The following is a 20,780-nucleotide window of genomic DNA, read 5'->3' on the forward strand; positions in this document are numbered from 1 at the left end:
AATGTCAGATTCTGATTATCTGAGAAACTTGAGCCCGCCCGCACTTCCGACCCTCTCTCTCCTGAACTGCCTTGAAGCGGGGGAGATAGGCAGGAAAGGGGAGGAAGGGAGAGGCGAAGGCCGCCTCGCAGAGCACATCTGCTGCGTTCAGCCGGAGCGTCTGTCAAGCAGTGGGAGGGAAAAGAGCACGGAACCACCAGCCCACTCTCGGGCGAAACTCGCCAGAAAAAACCCGCCCTGCCCCCGCCCCCTCCCCGCGGGCTTCTGCTGGTTTCTTTAGGGAGGCGGTGGAGAGGCAACTTTTGGAAACTTGAAAGGGGAGGGGTGTGTGTTGGCCAGAAAAACGTAACCTCATCAGGTCGGGCTTAGGCTCCCCGGACAGTGGGCGGGCCAGGCCGGGTTGGGTCGGGTGTGGAGCCGGAGCCGCGTCCCGAGCGGCGGCTGCAGCGAGGCCAGGCGAGGCGGGCCGAGGCTCCCGCCCGCGCGCCCCCACCACTAGGCGCAGTTCCCCGTCCGGCCTCGCGAGGGCGCCGGCGCGGCAGATCAGGTGACCGAGCGCTCGTCCGGGGCTGCGGGGAAACGGCCTCGTTCTCAGCCGCCGGAGACGCCGCCGCCTCCGCCACACCTAGTGGAGGAGCCGGGGAAGGCGGCTCGGTGGTGGGGGCTGGGGCGGAGGGCGCCCGGGGTGGGGACGGAAGGGCTGCGGACCGAAGGCAGGAGGCCGCCGGGGCGCGGGCTGCTGCGGGGAGAGGGACGACGAGGCGTCCGCCGCGGCTCGCTCTGTCCACCCGCACGGGATTGGGGCGCGAGAGCCATGGGCGCGCTCCCCTGAGGCGGAGGTCACGGGCGGGAGGGGAGGAGGCCCGACCGAGGGAGCTGCGGAGGCCGCGGGCCGGTGACTGGGCGCGAGGCCGGCGGCGCCGGCCCCACCATCGCCACCGCCACCACCACCACCACCACCGCCACCACCACCACCACCATGTCGCGCTCCGTGCTGCAGCCTAGTCAGCAGAAGCTGGCGGAGAAGCTCACCATCCTCAACGACCGGGGCGTCGGCATGCTCACCCGCCTCTACAACATCAAGAAGGTGCGCACGGGCCGGCGAGGCCTCGGCGGGGGCGGGATGGAGGGCAGCGGAGGCCTGGGCAGTGGGGGCGGCGGGCGGCGCCCGGGGCAGGAAGCACGGCCTCGCGGCCGCAGGCCCCACCGGGGTCGCCGGGATGCGCCGCGGCCTAATGCGGAGCCGTGGCGTCTCTCCCGCCGGCTCGCGGGCCGGCCAGGGGCGGAGAGGAGCCATTTACCCGCTCCCAGCACTGGGAACTGGCCGGCCCGGCGCGGGGTGCGGGGCGCCGCCGCCGCTGCCGCCCCCTCCTCGGCGCCCCGGCCCCCGGAACTGGGTCTGCGCGAAAGGGAGGAGGATGGATGAGATCCTAGGAGGGGGATAGGAAAACTTGGGTGTTCCGTAACTGAGATCGAATGGTAGAAATCTGGCGGAGATGGTAGCAGTTTTGGGGTTTTTTTTCCCCTCAGTTCTTTTGGTATGTAAGTGGGAATGTGAGAAGGGAATGGCTCTTCTGGATGAGCCCTACATCTCCTCCACTTGGCCATTTTATTTTGGATTGCCAAATAAAAGCCATTTAAGAGTGTGTTGACGATTTGGAATTATTTCATTTTGAAGGTGGAAAGGAGGTGGGAGTGAGGGTGGAACCAGTTTTCTCCTGAAATGCTTCTGGGTTGTGAGTCACTAGGACAGGAATAACAACCTTCTCTCTTTTCTCTTTACTCCTCCTCATCTTAGTTTTTCCAACCATGTCGATAATACCGAAACATCGTTTCTTAAATTTCTTTACGTTCGGTATCTATACAAAATAAAAGCTGTGATTGTGTTGCTCTTATGCTGATTTTATGGTGTAGTCTGATCATTTGAGTAACTCTAGCTAATAGGCCCATTGAAAGTCTGTACATGGCTTTCGCAAGATTAAGGAATGCAAGGCTGAGTTGAAGTTAAGAAGAATAGATTGAAAGAGCAAATATTACATTAATTTATTTTAGAAAAGAAAGACCAGAATTCTATTCCTTTTAAGGCAAAGTTAGTAAGTTTTTAGTAATTTGATAAGGAGAAAACTTAAGATTTTTTGATGCAAGCTAGGTCCTGACAGTTTCCAGTGTGTGTTTAATGTTATATCTTCATAATTTTTTTTTGGCTTTTTAATGCATTTTGAATATTTCCTTTTAGTTTAATCGTAGCAGTAGAGTAGTAGCCGTTGTGAATTAGGGCTCTTGAAGAAAAAAATACTTAAAAATTTGTATGATGGAGTTCAATATAAAACTGACCTATTTCAGCCATTTGAAATTCTAGAGAAGACTGTCCTGTTTTAATAGGGACAAATTTTGTGTAGCGATGGCTGTGTTCCATTGGCTTCCCAGAATATGAGGATTTTTTGACTTTAAACCTAGTGCACTCTGGAAAGTAAAATGCCTCTTCACGCTTATATTTTGTGTGACAGGAGCTCAGGGTCATTCCAATGAAACCCTTTACATTTACTGAGAAGAGACTTGGTTATAAGTTTATGTAAGTTTGTAATAATTTTAGATAGTATTATTTACAGGTTCATTGACCTGAACTTTTTTGTGAGATGCTCCTTAACTTGGAAATTCGTTCCTATATGATCTTTGTGCAAAACAAAAAAAAAAACAAGACATCGCTAAAAGTTACCAGAGGTGTGGTATTGTGGTTAAAGGAAATGGTTATGATGGTTTCCAAAAGAGGAAGTGAGAGTAACATCAAAAGTGATTCGGGTATTTAGGCAAAATTCCTCTTTTTAAAGCATTCGTTACACATTTTTATGTCATGAAAATAGTAAGATTTTACAAATTTCATCTTCATAAATGATCGAAGATTAGACTAAATTCTAAGCGTTCAAACACTTCAGTTCACTGCCTTTTCTTAAAAGCCTATTTTTTCACTTCCTCTTTTGAGAAACTTTAGGCTCTTGCCTTATTGAACTAGTACAATTTAAAGTGAATTGATCAAGTGTCTAATATTTTGAATTATTGAAATGTTATATTTCAGCACTTAACACATTTATAATTTCTTGAGAAATACTTCTACCTTATCTGAGTGATTGTGAGTTCCCACTCAGTGGGGACTGTGTTACTCATTTTTGAATTACTAGTACTTGGGATCTTATGTGGTCCATGAAGCTTTCAGTTAGGACTTGTTGAAAAGGATGACTATATTAGGCATATTATGTATATATGTATATGCAACATATATATGAGTGTGTGTGTGTGTGTGTAATCTTGCTCTAATTTTAATAATAATAGCTTTTGATCTGCCCTCCTCATGTGATTTTATATACAAATACATCAGATGGATTTTGAGTCTTTAAGCCTGTATAGAGCTGTGTATAAAGGCTGGCATATCTTCCTGGCTGGCTGGGATTGAAACATTTGTTCAAAAATCTTGCCCCCAAAAGTGATTAAGATCTGTTTACCATGTGTTTATAAGGTTCCTGCTGTCTACATTTTTATGGCAGTATAAACCCACGTAATCTTTTCAATCTCAATCTCTTATAGTCCTAAAAATAAAAAAAAACCCTTCTACTGCATAATACATGTCTGCCAGTCATTTACCACATTTTCATTAATTCATGTTTTCATTAGATTGTCTATCAGATCTGATTACTGTTTCAACTAAAAGTCTGCAATGGCAATATTTTAGTGAGCATATAGAGTGAAAAATATTTCAGTGACTTAAGTAGCAATAAAATAAGTTACTATAACCAAGAATAAGAGGCTTTAATACTTAGGGGAATGTAACATGGCCCCTGAAAAATATTTTGCTTTTTGAAGTAAAATTTTATCAATTGAGTAATTTTTGATATCTTAATATATACAGGCTGGAGAAGGAAATAGCAACCCACTCCAGTATTCTTGGCTGGGAAATCCCACCAACAAAGGAGCCTTGTGATTATAGTCCATAGGGTCGCAAAAGAGTCGGGACACCACTGAGTGATTAAACAACGAACAAATATGTACAGGTTATGAAAAATTTAAGAATTTGTAATCAAATCAGAGATTTAAGATGTGAAGGAGGATTTTAGGGGAAAAAGGCGAAGGTGGTAGGTAGTTTTACATTTAAATTTATTTATTTCATAATGTCTTAAATTTTTTAAAAATTAAAAATGTCTTCCCTTTTCTGGAGCTAATACTACTACCCACTTATATAGTGACTTTTAACATTTCAGCCTACTTGTATATCACTCATTGTAACATGGCAGGGCAGTGTGGTGGAAGTAAAGAGTATCAAGCCAGAAGTTAGGAGACCTGCCTTCCAGTCTTCAGTATGTCACTGAGAGTTTTGTAATATTGGGTGGGTATCTTGACTTCCCTGAGCTTCATTGTTTTTCATCTGTGAAATGGGGGAAAATTAACTGAAAGGAACACTCAAGTCTGTTCCAACTCTGATTATGTTATCTTTACAAAGTAGAAGTTAAGGCCCATTTTAAACAGTTAACTGAGCTCAGTTTAGTTTTTCTTAATATAGGGATGGTAATACATGATCTGTCTACTGCACAGGATTGTGAAGATAAAAGATTATAACAATGTGAAAATAGTTTAAAACTTCTATGAATGTAAGATGGTATTTGTTTAGGGCTGTCAGTAACTTTTGGGAGCAACATTTGTTTTTTTCTGAAATTTTACTGCTGTCTAGCAAACACATACACCAAAACTCCAAAAAGGAAGCCTTTTTTAGCTGAGCTTAATTTTGTGTGTGTGTGTATGTTTATTCCCTGTTCATTTTTTCTATTTTTTCCTATGCCATCACCAACATGAACTTGATAATTCTGTACCAAAAAGATCTCAGTTAATACTTTTCATATTTTTCAACTTGTTAAATTACTGCTTCAATTCTAAAGGACAGAAAGGTGAAAATACCTATCCAGCTATTGCAAACTTCTTTTTAATGGAGTGTTTTTATTACAGGCTTTTGCCCATGATTTTGAATAAGTTTATTTTATGAGTAAAGAAGTTAATAGCAGTGTAAAATTGAAAGTCTTTACCTGATATCTGCTTATCTAATGGAGGTAAAAAAATGTATGTGAAGTATGCAGGCAGGGTAAAGAAAGGGGAATCTGCTTTAGTCTTCCCTTTCAATGTTGGATTTCTCTTCATTTAAGGGCCTTATTTTCTGTATGGGTTAATCAGGAGAAGAAAGCATGTTCCAAAGACTGGATTCTGGAAAGTTGTAGAAGTACTGTTAGTACCTATAAAATTTTTTCCCCAGGGAGATTTTCATTATCAAAATCCTTAAACATGTTAAAGCATTGTCTCTCCATCATCTGTATTTAAGTTCTATATATATATAAAACATGTATATATTTATGTAAACAAATCCTTCTACCTCTGTTTGTAACTTTACTTTTCAAGGAAGCTGCTTGTAAAAACGAGTATTTGATAGATAATTCTGTTTCTTGTTATACTGGATGGTAGGCTGAGGAGATAAAGATCACTGAAAACTACTTAGGAAAGAGGCTTATTTTTATTATTTTTAAGTGTCAGTGGTAAATTGTCCACCTTTTGTTTCCCTTGTGGAATTGTTAAATAACTTAAATAATAAATTTTTTAAATGATTACAGAGGAATACTTGTTACTGTCAAAACTCAAATACGACTTCAGAAATTCTCTGCCTGTTCATCTCCCACTTTTAAAAAATGAGCTGTGTATACTTATACAGTTTTTTGTACAAATGCTAACATATGTGCATGTATATTTTATTATATTATGACTAAAATAGATTATTTCCAAAAATAAAGTTGAAGAAGCAGCATGGTACAGTTTACATATAAATAAAATTAGGATTCTTAATCTGTTGCTTGTATATTTATATTTTAAGAAAATTAAAGGGATGGATATATTTAGCTAACTACATGCAATATGTTGAAAATGAGAAGGCTCAGATGAGAAAGTATTGGTATTGAAAATTTTTGTCTTTACTGGCAAGGGTGATTGAAAATTTAATTTGTATTCTTGTTTGATAATTTACTTGCAGTGTGAGTGTTAAGTAAATTCCAACAATAATTTCAGATCATGTTCAGTAGATATACATTTATATGTTAAAAATAGTTTCATCTCTTTGTTGTTGTTCAGTCGCTAAGTCATGTCTGACTGCAACTCCATGAACTGCAGCATGCCAGACTTCCCTTTTATGTCTTTCTTTAGCAAAAAAGAACATGTAATAAAAGTAAAAGTAATGCTAGCTATTTATTGACTCTATTATATCCTAAATTAAAATTTTTTTTTTCTTTTAGTTGTCCACAGATCTGTGATTTATTCTCTAGATCTGTGATTTATTCTCTAGATAAAGCAGTTGAATTTGGTTAACTTGTCCAAGTCTTACTCTGAAAAATGAAAGGTTGGATTGACTCCTTTCTTTCTTAACTGCTGAGTCTGGGCTCTTTATTTTTGTCATTAGATTATAATCATTAGTGAATTTTTTCTGGCACATATAATTTTGAACACACAATAATCTTAACCTAAAAGAAATAGGCAATTCTAGAAATAATTTTCTTATTTACTGTAGACTACTTTTAGATGAACTTTGTATGGGTTTGTTATGAAAAGGCATTGAGGTTGTAATTAACAGTCCACCAGTGATTATTAAATACTTCTATTTAGCTTTGTAGTATATTGAAATGAGAAATAGTTTAGAATTAGGAAATTTAAAAATTCAATTTATTGACATTTTGGGGAACTTACAAATATTTTATATTTACTTTTCATATTATATGGATTTTTTTCTTTGTGATTATTTCTAAAATTAGCCCATGACATATTAAAAGCACAAACTGAGAGGACTAACCACAGGAATAACACTAAGAAAACTGAAAACTAAAAGAAACTGTTGCTTGAGGGAAGAGCACATAAAACAGGAAGAAGGTGTGCGTTCAGACAGTGAGACCGCCCTTATCCTGCTTCATTGTAAGGGTGTGTACAGGCATCTTTTCATTGAAGAGGCTTTGTCTCTTGAGATTTCAAAGATACATTCTGTGTTTGGATTTTTAAAGTCAAATGGCAACTTTTTTTTTCCATTGAAAAACCCTGCATGAAATAAAATAAATGCCATTAAGGAAGTGCAATCAATAAGTGTGTTTCTTTCTGTCTTGAACTTTACAAAATTTGTACTATTCTTTTCTGTTCCCAAGATATGTTTTTTTGTTGACTGGTTTTAATATTGTCATTTTTGGTAAATGTAGTAAAATCGTCTTAATTTTGATCCTGTTAGGAATTTGCAGTATTGTAATTATTAATTTTGACTCACTTAATATGACAGAATCTTCTAAAACATTTCTTTAAATACTATTGTAATGAAATGTTTTACTTCAACAAGTTAAACTTAATAATCTCTTAAATTGCAAGTTTGTAAGGAGAGTTGAACAGCAGAAAATGGCATAGACATCTTCTTGAGAACTGAATGACAGTAACTTTTATTTGAATCATTAACATTTTTAATAGTTTTGAAATAAATAACGGGTTAAAGTTTTTGAAGGAATATTTTGTTTTAAGTATTGGAAAATATTGCATACTTGATTATTTTAGATACTTGACAGTAATAAAATTGTATCTTTAATAAAACTTTGGAAGTCATATTATGAGCTATTCTTTCAGTTAGTAGCAAACATTGGGAGTTTTCTTTTCATTCATTCATTTGTTGAATGGCTTCCTGGACACTGGGAAAACAAATTAAGATACAGTCTCCAGTGCCAAGAAATTCCTGTTGCAGTGGGTGAGACAGATGTGTAGATAATTAACTAAAATGCAGTGATTAAGTGTTGTTGTGGGTATCTTGAGAACGGAGTTAAAGATTCCTGTCTGGGGAAGATGGGAAGAAGAGATAGTGACTTTTGTGCTTGGTTTTGAAGTATGAATAGAAACTTCAGCTAGGCAATGACAAGGAATAGTCAATCATTCAAGATTCCGAACTTTTGTTCAGTAGAATATATAAAGATATAAAATATATAAAGTTTGAAAGTCCTGTATTAATCCTTCTTGCTGGCATATAGACTCTAAACTTCTGTTCCCCCCACCCCCCTATACTTGTAGCATTCTGTGGGTTGAGAGGGCTAGATTCTAGATAAAACTTTGGTACTTTTTTTTTTTTTAACTTAGGACAAATTGTTTAATCTTTCTGAGTTAGAGTTCCTTTATTTATAAATTGAGGAGCTCCTTGGTTCTTGGTTAGAAATACATAACATAATCATTTTAAAAGGTTTTTAAAAGTACATCTGGATCATGACCCAAATCTACTGAATAAGCGAAAGCCCTTGAAGTTGTTCTGAAGAACCACTGAAATAAGTAAAGTTAACTTCTTAATACTTCTGATTTCTTTTTCTGATAATTGCAATGATTTAATTTTGATTTTGAGGGATAACTAAATTCCTGGAATGCTTGGCTGCACATAGACTCTGTACTAGCAAAACCATCTACAGGGTGCTTATTTGCTCTCAGCTTCTCCTACACTTCAAGTTACATTTTTTGGTTTTCTAAGCCACGTTAGTCTTATTGACTCTAATTCTTGCAATCTTAGATATTCCTGTTTTCCCACATGTGGAATACTCTTTAATTAGCATTATAAAGTTGAGAATTAAATGGGTTAATTCACAAAGTGCTAGTATAGTGCCTGGCACAAGAGTAAGACCTTAGTGAATAGATGTTGGGTATTTCTGGAGCTTGAAACATAGTGGGCAGTTACTAAGTGTTCACTTTTTCCTAATAAAGCCAGCTCAATACCATCTTTAGGAACATTACTTAATTATTCCTTTTTACTGCCTGGTATTATAGTTTGATATCTACTTGCTGCTAATACAAAATAAGTGTTTGTTCTTCAGGAGTATGTTTCCCAGCAGTCCTTTAAAGATCAACTTCTTTTAGAATAGTAACAGTGTAACCACATATAACCCTTACTCTTTGTTGGATATAAACTGAAATGTTTCTGTATATGAGAAGCTGAGAAATGTTTGAAAACAGTAACATAGACATCTTTTTGAGTATTGAATGGTAATTAGAAACTTTGATTTATTAAAATTTTTAATAAAGAATTTTGAAATATATAATGAGAAAATATGATTTTCTGAGAACTTGTTCTTAGGAAACAATAATCATATTTATATACCTTTAAATTGGCTATTATTGACTCTATAAGAGATGATTTATAAGATTACATTAATTTTAAAGCATTTCCAATAATTTCCATTTACTTTCCTATCAAGTTTTTTAATCCAAACTATAGAAGTGGGTTACTTTTCTTCTTCTCCTGCCCCCCCCCCCTTTTTTTTCACCTACCCAATCTTAAGGGGGAAGTTGCAGGCAGATTCATTGGTCAAAATGTGGGTGATATGCATGAAAAAAAGTGAAAAATTTAATCAGTATTTTTAGAGTTTGAGGCTTGTTTTGGTCTTGATAGGTTTTGGGGTGTTTTTTTAAGATATTTTTAATACTTACTGGAAAGTTGCACACTGAAGTTCATTATTTTTCAGATTAGAAAATAAAAGAGTTATAAGCAAGTTCCTTTTACAATCCATGGTCTTAAGTGATGTCCATTTTTCCTCTAGGTATTAATATCAATTTGTTGAAGACTCAAGGGAGAATTTTAGTCCCCTTGTACTTCAATTTTGCAAAACCTGCTTTAAAACAGGTTTATTATTTCTTGTTTGTGGAGTAAAAGTTAAATTCATCTTTCATCTTGGTCACATTTTGTATTTTTCTCTTTCCTAATACGATTCAGGTGAGGCTGATTTCTTTCCTATACTCTCACAAATAGCATTGTCATTCTGATCCCTGGGATTTTGTTCATGTTTTTTTCCAGTTAAGTTACTGTATTAGAATAAATTATTTTGTTCTATAATATTTTGGCAAAGGAATGTATTTTAAGTTAGACTGGAAATTAAAAAATAAAACTGATTGAAGCAATCAGACTTTTTTTCCTTTAATAATGATTACTTCAATAAAAATTTTGAGCAGCTGAGGTATTGAAAGAATGGAACAATTTTTACATATTTTTTTTGGTGTATATATTTTTTAGTAAATGTTTTTAGTGTATTTTTGTTTGTTTTGTTTTTAGTGTTTTGAAATACTTGAGTACTCAAAGTTAGTAATCTTAAAGCCCTGAGCGAGTCACTTAATTTCTGATGCTCCTTTTCTGTCTGTTGCATAAAGATTTAGATAATTTCTAAACCAAGGTGTTTTACATGCAACAGTTGCCTAGTGAATGTTCCTTTTACTCTTGACACATAATCACTATCGTTTGTTTTCTCTTGATTGTTGCTTAATCTCTTATGGATAGAGGACTGTTTCTGTACTTTCAATTTTTATTTTTTAAACATTGTGGTAAGGAAGTTCTTGGAAAAATCTGTAATGTTAACCGTGCAAAGTTAAGCTGTGGTACGTAATCTGTGTTGTGACAACCCAAGGAAAGACCTCGGAAGGGATTTCAGTGGTAGATTTGGCAGGAAGATTTGTTGAAAAGTCATACTTTGAAACTATTTTAAGTCTGATTTTGAGGTTTTTAATCAAAGATGTCTATTTTGTGGCCTGAATAAAATAATATGTGGTTTCCTGAAACGTCTTTGTTGTTTATTTTGGATAATAACGTTATATTTGTGTTTTGTGAAGAGGTGAACTAAGAAATACTGAATTGACAACACTAATTTGGTTAAATGTGTGGTCTTTTTTGATAATTAGGAACTCATTATAGATATCCATCTGTTGTGAAAAGTTCTATTTAAAAAAAATAGAAGATAATTAAAACTCATAAGAATTTGTGTGTCAGGCACCTGGAATAAGCACTTTTTGTGTATTTTGTCTTTTAAAAATCTGAACAACCTACCTTATTAAGTAGGTAATAATAGTATCCTTAATTTGTGGGTTAAAGTACTAAGGCTCAGGGAAGCAACTTGCCTAAGGCTGTATGGGCTGTGATCCACTTAGAGACAGTTATTAATTATTACATTTAAGTACTTCCTTTAACACTAGTATAATTTTATCTGCTAGATTAGTCTTAGCTTTGTTAAATTTAAAGATAATGAGAATATTCATGGGAAACAAAGTTTCAGTTCTGAAAACTGGAAATTTAAGTGTATAAATATTTAAATTTGCTTTAGATGTTCTGGAATTTTAAATTCTGGTATTTTATGCATTATGAAGTCATGCTGAGTCAAGATAAAATAAGGTTTTAGAGTGGTGCTCTTTAAAACAATTCTGAGATTACAGATGTAGTTTCCTGTGTGCTTCTTGATGAAATAGCCCTTTTAGCCAATTATTGTTGTTGTTTTAGTTCCTAAGTGTATCTGACTCTTTTGTGACCCCATGGACTGTAACTCTCCAGGCTCCTCTGTTCCATGGGATTTCCCAGGCAAGAATACTGGGGTGGGTTCCTATTTCCTCCTTTGGGGGATTTTCCTAACCTAGATCCTCCTGCATTGGGAGGTGGATTCTTTACCACTGAGCCATTTGGGCAATCCCTTAACCAATTATTCAAAAAACTTTTTTTTTTTTTCCACCTTTTGTAGAGATGAGATTCAGGGGTTTAGACAAAATTTTGTCCTTTACTCCCCTTTTTTTTGGAGGGTGGGGTGATGGACAGGTTAGATGTACTCTAGTTTGAATTGATCAAACCTTTTGATTCAGTCTTTGTGGCAAGCCTTTCTGGAATATACTGATAACTAAGTATAGTAGTATATTCAATTTTTTTTTCTTTCTTTTTCTTTTTTGGCTCTAACTCGTGGCTTGTGGGATCTTAGTTCCCCAACCAGGGATTGAACCTGGGTCCTCTGCAGTAAAAGCTCAGAGTTATAACCACTGGATCACCAAGGAATCCCCTATCATTTTCTTAAACATGTTATTTCAAAGGGTAATACTTTCAAGAATGAAAGATGAGTTTTGTGTAATGTTTCTGTAGTAGGACGAAGTAAGAGTTTTAGGTGTACCAACTGCAGGCTGTGTTTTTAAAATATAGGTTATTATGATTTCTTTGTTGTTGGTATCATTAAAATGAAAATTTTGAGTTGAGTGAAGATTTAATCTCTATAAACTGAGACATCTGGTTAGTTGGGATATTGTTGTATTCTTTCAGTATGGTAGGACATTATTCTTCAGTTAATTATTAAGAATGGCTTTTTGGCAAGATGTATTTACCTAAATACTAGCTTTTAGTCAAGTTTTGTTTTTTTTTCTTGCACTTTTTTTTTTTGCCTGAGTATTTGCAAGTGTCTCTATTGGTATCTCGAGTAGGTTGATTTCAGAAAAAAATGAAATGGTGCCTAGTACTCTTGTATAGTGTCTGTGAATCTTGTGTTTTTTTATTGGCATTTTTTGAGTGAATGTAGTATGCCAGATACCCTTAAAAATTCTGCTCATATGCACACACACTGGAGAAGGCAATGGCACCCCACTCCAGTACTCTTGCCTGGAAAATCCCATGGATGGAGGAGCCTGGTAGGCTGCAGTCCATGGGGTCGATAAGGGTCGGACACAACTGAGCGACTTCACTTTCACTTTTCACTTTCACTTTTCACTTTCATGCATTGGAAAAGGAAATGGCAACCCACTCCAGTGTTCTTGCCTAGAGAATCCCAGGGATGGGGGAGCCTGGTGGGCTGCCGTCTCTGGGGTCGCACAGAGTCGGACATGACTGAAGTGACTTAGCAATGCACACACACACCCACAAGCACCCACAGATACTAATCTAATGGGCAAAAACTTTTTAGGGTAGATTACAATTATGATTTGTTTAACAGATGAAACTGAGGCACAGAAAATTACTCGTTTACAGTTATAGCTAGGAGCCAGGATTTGAACATGGACAGCCTATCTTATAACTCATGTTCTTAACTACTAGGCTCCTCGTTTTCTATGAGTAAAGCAAATTTGGTTATGTTTAGACTTGGGGTAAATAATAATGATTGGAGGCAAGAATCTTAGTGATTATTTCTAATTCTGTTTACTATGATAAAGACTATTCAGTGGTTACTATTCACATGAGACTTTTACTTAGGTAATTATAATTATAGCTATTAGGTAAATACTAATTTCCCCATTTACACATGAAGAAATTGAGATTAGGAGATGTGTCATAATATATTCAAGTATGGATTGTCCCATGGATAGTAAGTGATGAAGACTGAAATTTAGTCTTCTATTCCAGGGTCTGTATTCTTAATCTTTATGGCATACTGTCTCCCAGTGTAGTTTGTTTAAATATGGCTCAGTGAGTAGTGTGGAAAAAGGTTAAATTAATTCCAAGGAAAGACTATATAACCACTTATTTTTCCACTGAAATGAAATTCCATTCTTTTTATTTTCTGTGCAGTAAGGAAGAGCTGTTTATATACAGATATATCTTTAGCTATTTGATCAAATTCTTACACAATAAAACTTGTGATCACTGGGAATGGGTATGGTAGTCTATTATATTTCATTAGTTATTTCACTTATATTGTTAAAATGAATAACTGAATTTTAAAATAATTAGAGTATGAAAGATGATACATAATATTTAAAAAGAATTTGGAATCACTTTAGTATTCTGTACTACCTCAGGCATGTTCTTGAAACTTGGCTTTCATTTTATCATTGATACAAGGAATTGCTAATATGTAGCTATTTCCATTGGTACAAATTCTTAGTTATGTGGCTCTCAGTTATTCCTATATATAATATTTTGGGGGATGTGGGTTAATTGGAAGGTTAACTTATGAGAGATAGTATATTAAGCTAGTGACAGTCTACTCTGAGGAAAAGTCAGATATATTAGTGTTTATGATATTGAAATGAAATTTATACAATAGCTTTGTGTCAGTCTGGCTAAAGATTATGAGGTTCTAAATTTCTTACAGTTAATTTTGTTTTATCTGATTATGTTTGAAAATTAAGATAATTCTTACTCCATTCCTATTTCCTTTTGGAAAATATAGAAATTTTTGCATTGATTTTTATACTTTGGCTTGGTAAGGAGTTAGTTGGTATTTGAAAAACAGTTGAAATTTGAGCTAAAGTGCAAAGGTCATCCAATAACGACTTATTTTTATTCTTGGCTACCGTTTCTTTTTAAGGTATGTAAAATTTCACTGATGGTTTTGCTCCTGTTTTTATACTTGCATGTAGTCTTTATTTTTTCCTTCTAGTATTATTTTTAAGTTATTTAGAAAGAGCACCAAGAAACTGACATGGTTGTACACCTCACAGCAGTATTTAAGTATATATGAATAATATAAACTCTATAAACTTACTGTGTACTAAAACTTGCTACTTAGAATACCTTTAAAATTGTAGCACCATATAGTTTCCATCTTGTTTTGTTATTCATAGTCTGCAGTGCATATGTTCTCTACTGAAACGTATGTCAGAGTTTGACAGTCATTGTTTACAAGTAATTTTCTCTCTTTTTATTACAATGCTTCCCCAGCAAGGACAAGTTTGGAAGGTTTGCAAAGCTTTTCACCTTCCCTTTGCCCGCTTGCCCGCTTTCAGATCAGTTTCATGTTTCATGACTTCTCTTTCTGCAATCCACAACATAGCTATAGTAAACAGTGAAAAAACATTAAATTACAGTATTGTATTTCCTCACACATAATAGATAACTTTTCAAAGGACATATCCTCTTTAAAATACAATGAAAAGAAGTTAAGTAGAAATGTTACCATTTTAGTAATTCACTAGGAAGCAGTTAATAATGTCACAGAATGAAACTGAACAGTATTGAAGATTATTCTGTATTGCTAACAGTTCAGGTAAAAAGTTCTTTCTAATAATAATGCCTTACATTTGTACAATGCTTTACAGTTTAATATAGAGAATGCTGTACTGCTGATGTGGTCAAAATGTAAACATTTCCATTTGTTCTGTGCTTATGAGATACAGAATAGATGTAGATTTCATTGTTTGAAGTGCTGCTGGTATGATGGAGAACAATGTTGTAACTCAGATTTTCGGCAACACAAGTTAATACTATAAGGCCAGTTTTAGTGCCTTCCAGTTCTTTTGAACTAGGGCTCTTGTATTTAAAATGTTTAGATTGAAGAGGAGAACATTTTGGAAAAGACATTTAAATATAAGCTTTTATTATATAACACATAGAAACATTTCTAGTACTCTTATTGAATATTTAATTTTGTAATACTTTATTAGCTTCAGATGAATACAATCCTACCTCAAACCAAGAATTTTTTTTTCTTTTTCTTTTCTTTCTTTTTTTTTTTTTTTAGGTTTGAGCTTTTTCCTTCACTGCTGTTCTGCGCTAACTGCTTTGAAACTTTCCATGCATTTTTTTTCAGTAGAAGAACATCTCTGTACTGTCTCCCATTGCATATTTCAGCTGTGACAATCCCTGCACTTTGCCTATTCATTTTATCACCTGCTCACCAAAAACAAGTATCTCTCTAATTTCTGATTACAGATTTGCTATTATTTCTTGGTTTTAGAAAAACGATGCATTTCACTTTTTTTTTATTACTGTTGTTTTATAGGCTTGTGGAGACCCCAAGGCAAAACCATCCTACCTTATTGACAAAAACCTGGAATCTGCTGTGAAATTCATAGTCAGAAAATTCCCTGCTGTAGAAACTCGCAACAACAATGTAAGTCATTTAAATTTATATGTTACTTGATTTTAGCCATCTGTAGTGGAAGTAATGGTCAGTACTTGAAGTAGCTCTTATTTATCTAATTCTTTGTATTTTGAATATATAAACTATATACATTAAAGGCTTTTAGAGATGATAATCTTATCTCAGAAATTGGTGAAAAAAAACATTGAACTACATTGCCATTTTATTACAGAAAAATAGGATCTTAATTTCTTACATATACTTATTCCCTTTCAAGTTGCAACAAAGAGTAAGGTAATAGATAATGTATATATTTTCAAATATTAGTATTTGCATGACTAGTTAGGGACTTTTTTCTTATAGTCATAGGTTTAACTTTGTCTTGAAGTTAGAAAATGTCTCATAGAGCTTGTATTGTTTTTAATAATTAGCTGTTTAGCTTTAAAATGTGTTTCTTTTTATAATTGAGAAAAACTTGTTATATTAAATAAGAGAACAAGCTGATGGTGTTAGGATGTTTATTATTCCATATTACATTTCCTCAGATGGTAGAATTTTTCATAGTGTTATATTGAAAGATGGTAACGTTTAGAGTCTTCCCAATTCCTTCACATATCTTTTGGTAATTCTTTATAATAACTGCTATGAGTAACTAACTTTAGGAAATTAGGGGTTTTTTTCACCTTACTGTGGTCTTTTCATTTAAATTTTGTTGACTTGGACTCTTTCTGCATGTCTTCTCTTTTTCCTTTTTTCTCTGGTGGCCTTATAATTCTTTTCTCTTTTCCTTAATGTACAAACTTAGTCTAGAAATTTCCTCTTACATATAATCTCCCTACTTTTATGAAGCTCTGCTTAAAAGATATTTTGCCATTTTTTGGTTTCTTTAAATCATGTGTATGTTCATTGAAGATTTCTATTTAGGCTGTTATTCAACTTTCACTTAAAAATATTTTAATGTGAAGGAAAAACACCGGTCAGAACTAACAAAATAAGTATGAAGTGCTTTTCAAATAATTTTTTTAAGTTTTTATTTTAAAAGTTTTGTGGTTTTTTGTGAATATAGGTTAATAGAAGTCTTTCTTTCATTTCACAGAAGATTTTTTTTATCATTGGTATATTAAGATATCACAGTTAGTTCCTGATTACATATGGGTAATTGAAAATGAACATGTCTTCAGAACATTATTATTGTGTGGAAAACTCTCTTCAATTGTTGGTATTAGTTTACTAACTCATATGAGAGATTATATACTCACTCTAAAAGAGATTTTATAATGAAATCTGTTTTACATTTAATTTTACATTTAATTTTATGCTTGTCTTTCTCATGGCTTATAAAATCTGTGACATGAGCTCTTCAGAGAATCTTTTCAATTTAATTTATACGTGTGTATAAATTTCTGTATGAGAATAAGCATAGTTCCTTGATATGAGACCTTTTATTAGAAAATTAGCAAGATCTGATTAAACATTTCATATCAGTAATTTTTTTTGTTGAATAAATTGATAATCTTTGATTTGCTGGGCATGCTGTTTACAGTAATACTAGGTTTTTGTTATTGTTTTTTAATAGTTTATTTTTCAACTTTTATAGCATGAAATTGATTTTTTAAATAACTATTCAGATATGATTCACATAGCGTACAGTTCACCTGTTTAAAATGTACAATTCAGTGGGTTTTAGTCCATCCACAGAGTTGTGTATCTCAGTGCCACAATCAATTTTAGATCATCTTCATCATCCCCACAAGAAACCCAAGACCCATTAGCAGTCACTCCTGCCAGTATCCCCACCACCCCAACTCTAGGCAGACATGAATCTCCTTCTGTATGCTTGCCTGTCCTGTAGATTTTTTAGATAAAATAAATAATGTGTCTTTTTTGACTGGCTTCTTTCACTTAGTATAATGTTTTCAAGGTTTAGCATGTATTCAGGTTGTAGCATATATCAGTACTTTTTATTGCCAAAAAATATTCCATTGTGTGGATATATCACCTTTTATTTATCCATTCATCAACTGATGGATGCTTGAGTTGTTTCTGCTTTTTGGCTATTATGGATACTACTACTATGAATGTTTATGTGAAAGTTATATGGACATACGTTTTTTATTTCTCTTGGAAATATATACCTTGGAGTAGAATTGCTGGGTCGTGTGATAATTATATGTTTAACCTATAAAATCAATTATACACCATTGTTAAATGTTGTCTCTGCTTGTAGAAGGTACTCTGGTTGTGTTGTTAGCAAAGTCTGAATTTTGTCATATGGCCTTTACAGCTATTCTGTGTAATGCCATTCTGTTGTTTCTCTACATGCTAAAGTACTGTGTGTACTGTTTGTGAAGTTTTGTGATCTTAGTTTTGATTTGGGCCTGCTAAAATCCTCATGAGAAGTTCCTAGCTAGTTTGGCTTAGGAAATGAGAAATGAGGGATTTCATCTTGTAATGTTTTAATTCTAGAGAAGTGGTTAATAGAAAAATAAGGACAGCGAATGACAGTATTGTCTGGGATGATGGGAGCTTACAGATTTCTGGCTAAATACACTGAAGAAGTGGTATTGACATCACAGCTGGCTTTTTCCTCCTCTTATTCCTGGTCTTCGGGCCATTGTAGAGATACGTGCTATAGAGCATGCTTGTATTATCTCAGGGATCAGGGAGAATTACTGATTAGCGGTGTTTCTGTTTTCATGCATGCTACACAAGCACCACTTGCCCTCAGTTTCAGGAAAGGCAGTCACAGAAAGATTGTTTCAGTGGAAAAGTCAGCAAAATTTTTGCTTTCAAGTTTCTAAAATGATCCTTACAAAAAAGCCAGTCTTATTTTGCAGCGAAAAATTGATTTTTTTAAAAAATTGTTTCTCAGGTATCTGCTTTGTGCCAGCTCCCATACTTTTAAATCCAGTAGAAACTGGGAGCACATAGGTATCTCGTATACAGTGAAGGAGGGCAGTGCCAACTAATAGGATTGGTTCCTAACATGTAGTGATGATGTTGAATCTGTTGAGTCACTTTTACTGTCTTGTGTAGTTGTGACCAGTTGTAAATTTACAAATTCTACCCCACCCCCAATTTTGGACTTAGGGAGAGTCCATACCAAGGAATGTAATCTTTTTTTCCTGGATCATGGTGTTGAATTAAATGCCCTATATGCTTCAAAGCAGTCGATTAAATAAAATTCATATGAATAAAAGCCAGTTTTATTATAGCAGCTATTTAATTGACTGTCTAATATATGCCACACAGAATATATATGTGTGGAGAAGGACATGGCATCCCACTCCAATATTCTTGCCTGGAGAAGCTCATGGACAGAGGAGCCTGGAGGGACCATGGAGTCACAAAGAGTCGGAGACGACTTACAACTGAACAATATGTGTGTGGGGGGGTTTTCTTTTAAATTAAGATTTATTTATTTCTTTTGGGCTGAGCCAGGTCTTGGTTACTGTGAGTGCGCTTTCTGTAGTTGCTGCAAGCAGAGGCCACTCTCTAGTTGCAGCAGGCGGGCCTCTCGCTCCGGTGATTTCTTCGTTGTGGCGCATGGGCTCTGGGGCAAGCGGACTCAGTAGTTGTGGCGCATGGGCTTAGTTACTCCTTGGCAGGTGGATTCTTCCCGGACCAGGGATCAAACCCATGTGCCCTTCATTGGCAGGCAGATTCATAACCAATGGACCACCAGGGAAGCCCCTGGCTATATGTTTTAATAGGCTTTATAGATGTTCTTATTTAATGTAGATAAGGAAAACATTTCTGAGCTGAAAGGTTATTTGTCTGTACCATATCTTCCATTGTTTTGAAAGTGTTACTGTCAAATGGATTTATGGTTTGTTTCTCATAGATTTCTTACGAACATATAGAGGGAAATCTGTTATTTCCCTGGATGAAGAAAAGAGTAGAAACTCCTTATTTTATCAATAGGTAAAGGTTGTTTTGCCCAAGAAATTCTTAAAGCTAATGTTCAGGTGTATATTAAAACTTTTAAGAAATTTTTTTCTTAAACTTCTAAAAACTTAATCCCCCCTTTCTTCCTATGCTGTATTTACATCTAAAAGCTAGTTTAAAACCATGAAAATATCTGGCTCAAAAGTATCATTAAGGAATTTTCTTATTTATTGTACATTAGTATAAAACTTTGATTCCCAAATTAAGGAGAAAATGATGTAAATTACTGTCTTATGTATGTTTAGTTAGGTCTTAACTCCCTAAGAATGAAGACATTATTAGTGATTGGGGTGGTACAATAATACAGGGATTCTGGACTTAGGTATAGGCCATTATTGAAATAATTTGAAGTTAAGCTTTCAAACTTAGAGGAATGTTTTGTGTTATTGTTTATTTCCTTTTTCTTGGAGCATAATATTACAAGATGCTATTATATGTAATAAACATTTTTAATTAAGTAGCTTACAAGGTCACTCAAGACAAGACAAAGCAACTCTAAAAGTGAGATAATTTCATCATAGTTTGTTCAGAGGCACAACGTTAAAGTCTGTTTTTAGACACCATTTTATCCCAAGTGCTTGGCTCATGCAAGACACTAAATAATGAAGAGTAAATGAACCTAATTGATAAGTTTTAACTTAGCTAGCTTTCATTTATTGAAATATTGTCTATAACTATGTCAAGATCCAAATTTACCAACACTTTAAAACACTTTATGTTATTAGCTATAAAAATAATTGTACTTTTTAGTGGAGCCCTAGCTTCTTGAAAGCATAAATGTGTTTTGGGGGTGGGGTGGTGGTATTGAGGGTGGGTATGGGGAGGCTCTGGACACATGCACTGTGGTTTAGTCAGGAGTTAGAATGAAAGGGTAAGGAAACTTGCTTATTCCTAGTTGGTCTCTAAAATGGGCATTACTTGTCTTGTCATGGCTTCCATCATGATGGTGCTATATTGGTTAAAAGGATAGACAACAAAATTTGAGTTTTGGTTTTACCACTCAGCAGACTTGTGTAACACATTGCTTTTGAAAAATGGAAGCTTTTGTTTATATTACTTCTCTAACTTTCAGGTCTGTTTCACGAACTTTTTTTTCTAGCAGCTGTTTTCATGTAGATATTTCTAAATGACCTTTTTTTTCACTTCCTGCAGTATATGTATGTAAGAAAACATTTTATACTTCCATGGCTTCATCTAAACAATATATTATCAACTAAGTAACATGCT

General features: G+C 35.4%; 1 protein-coding gene across 1 annotated transcript in view; it reads left to right on the forward strand.

Annotated features, from left to right (window-relative positions):
* Positions 1–376: 376 nt before the first annotated feature.
* The window catches only part of NCKAP1 (NCK associated protein 1), a 110,660-nt gene continuing 90,256 nt past the window's right edge, over positions 377–20,780 (forward strand). The window contains exons 1-2 of the mRNA XM_069577044.1: positions 377–1,087; positions 15,525–15,635. Coding sequence (XP_069433145.1) covers positions 980–1,087; positions 15,525–15,635 — 219 coding nt within the window. The 5' untranslated portion in view covers positions 377–979. The remainder of the gene's footprint in view (positions 1,088–15,524; positions 15,636–20,780) is intronic.

This window comes from Ovis canadensis, chromosome 2 (genome assembly GCF_042477335.2).
Source record: "Ovis canadensis isolate MfBH-ARS-UI-01 breed Bighorn chromosome 2, ARS-UI_OviCan_v2, whole genome shotgun sequence".
NCBI lineage: Eukaryota > Metazoa > Chordata > Mammalia > Artiodactyla > Bovidae > Ovis > Ovis canadensis.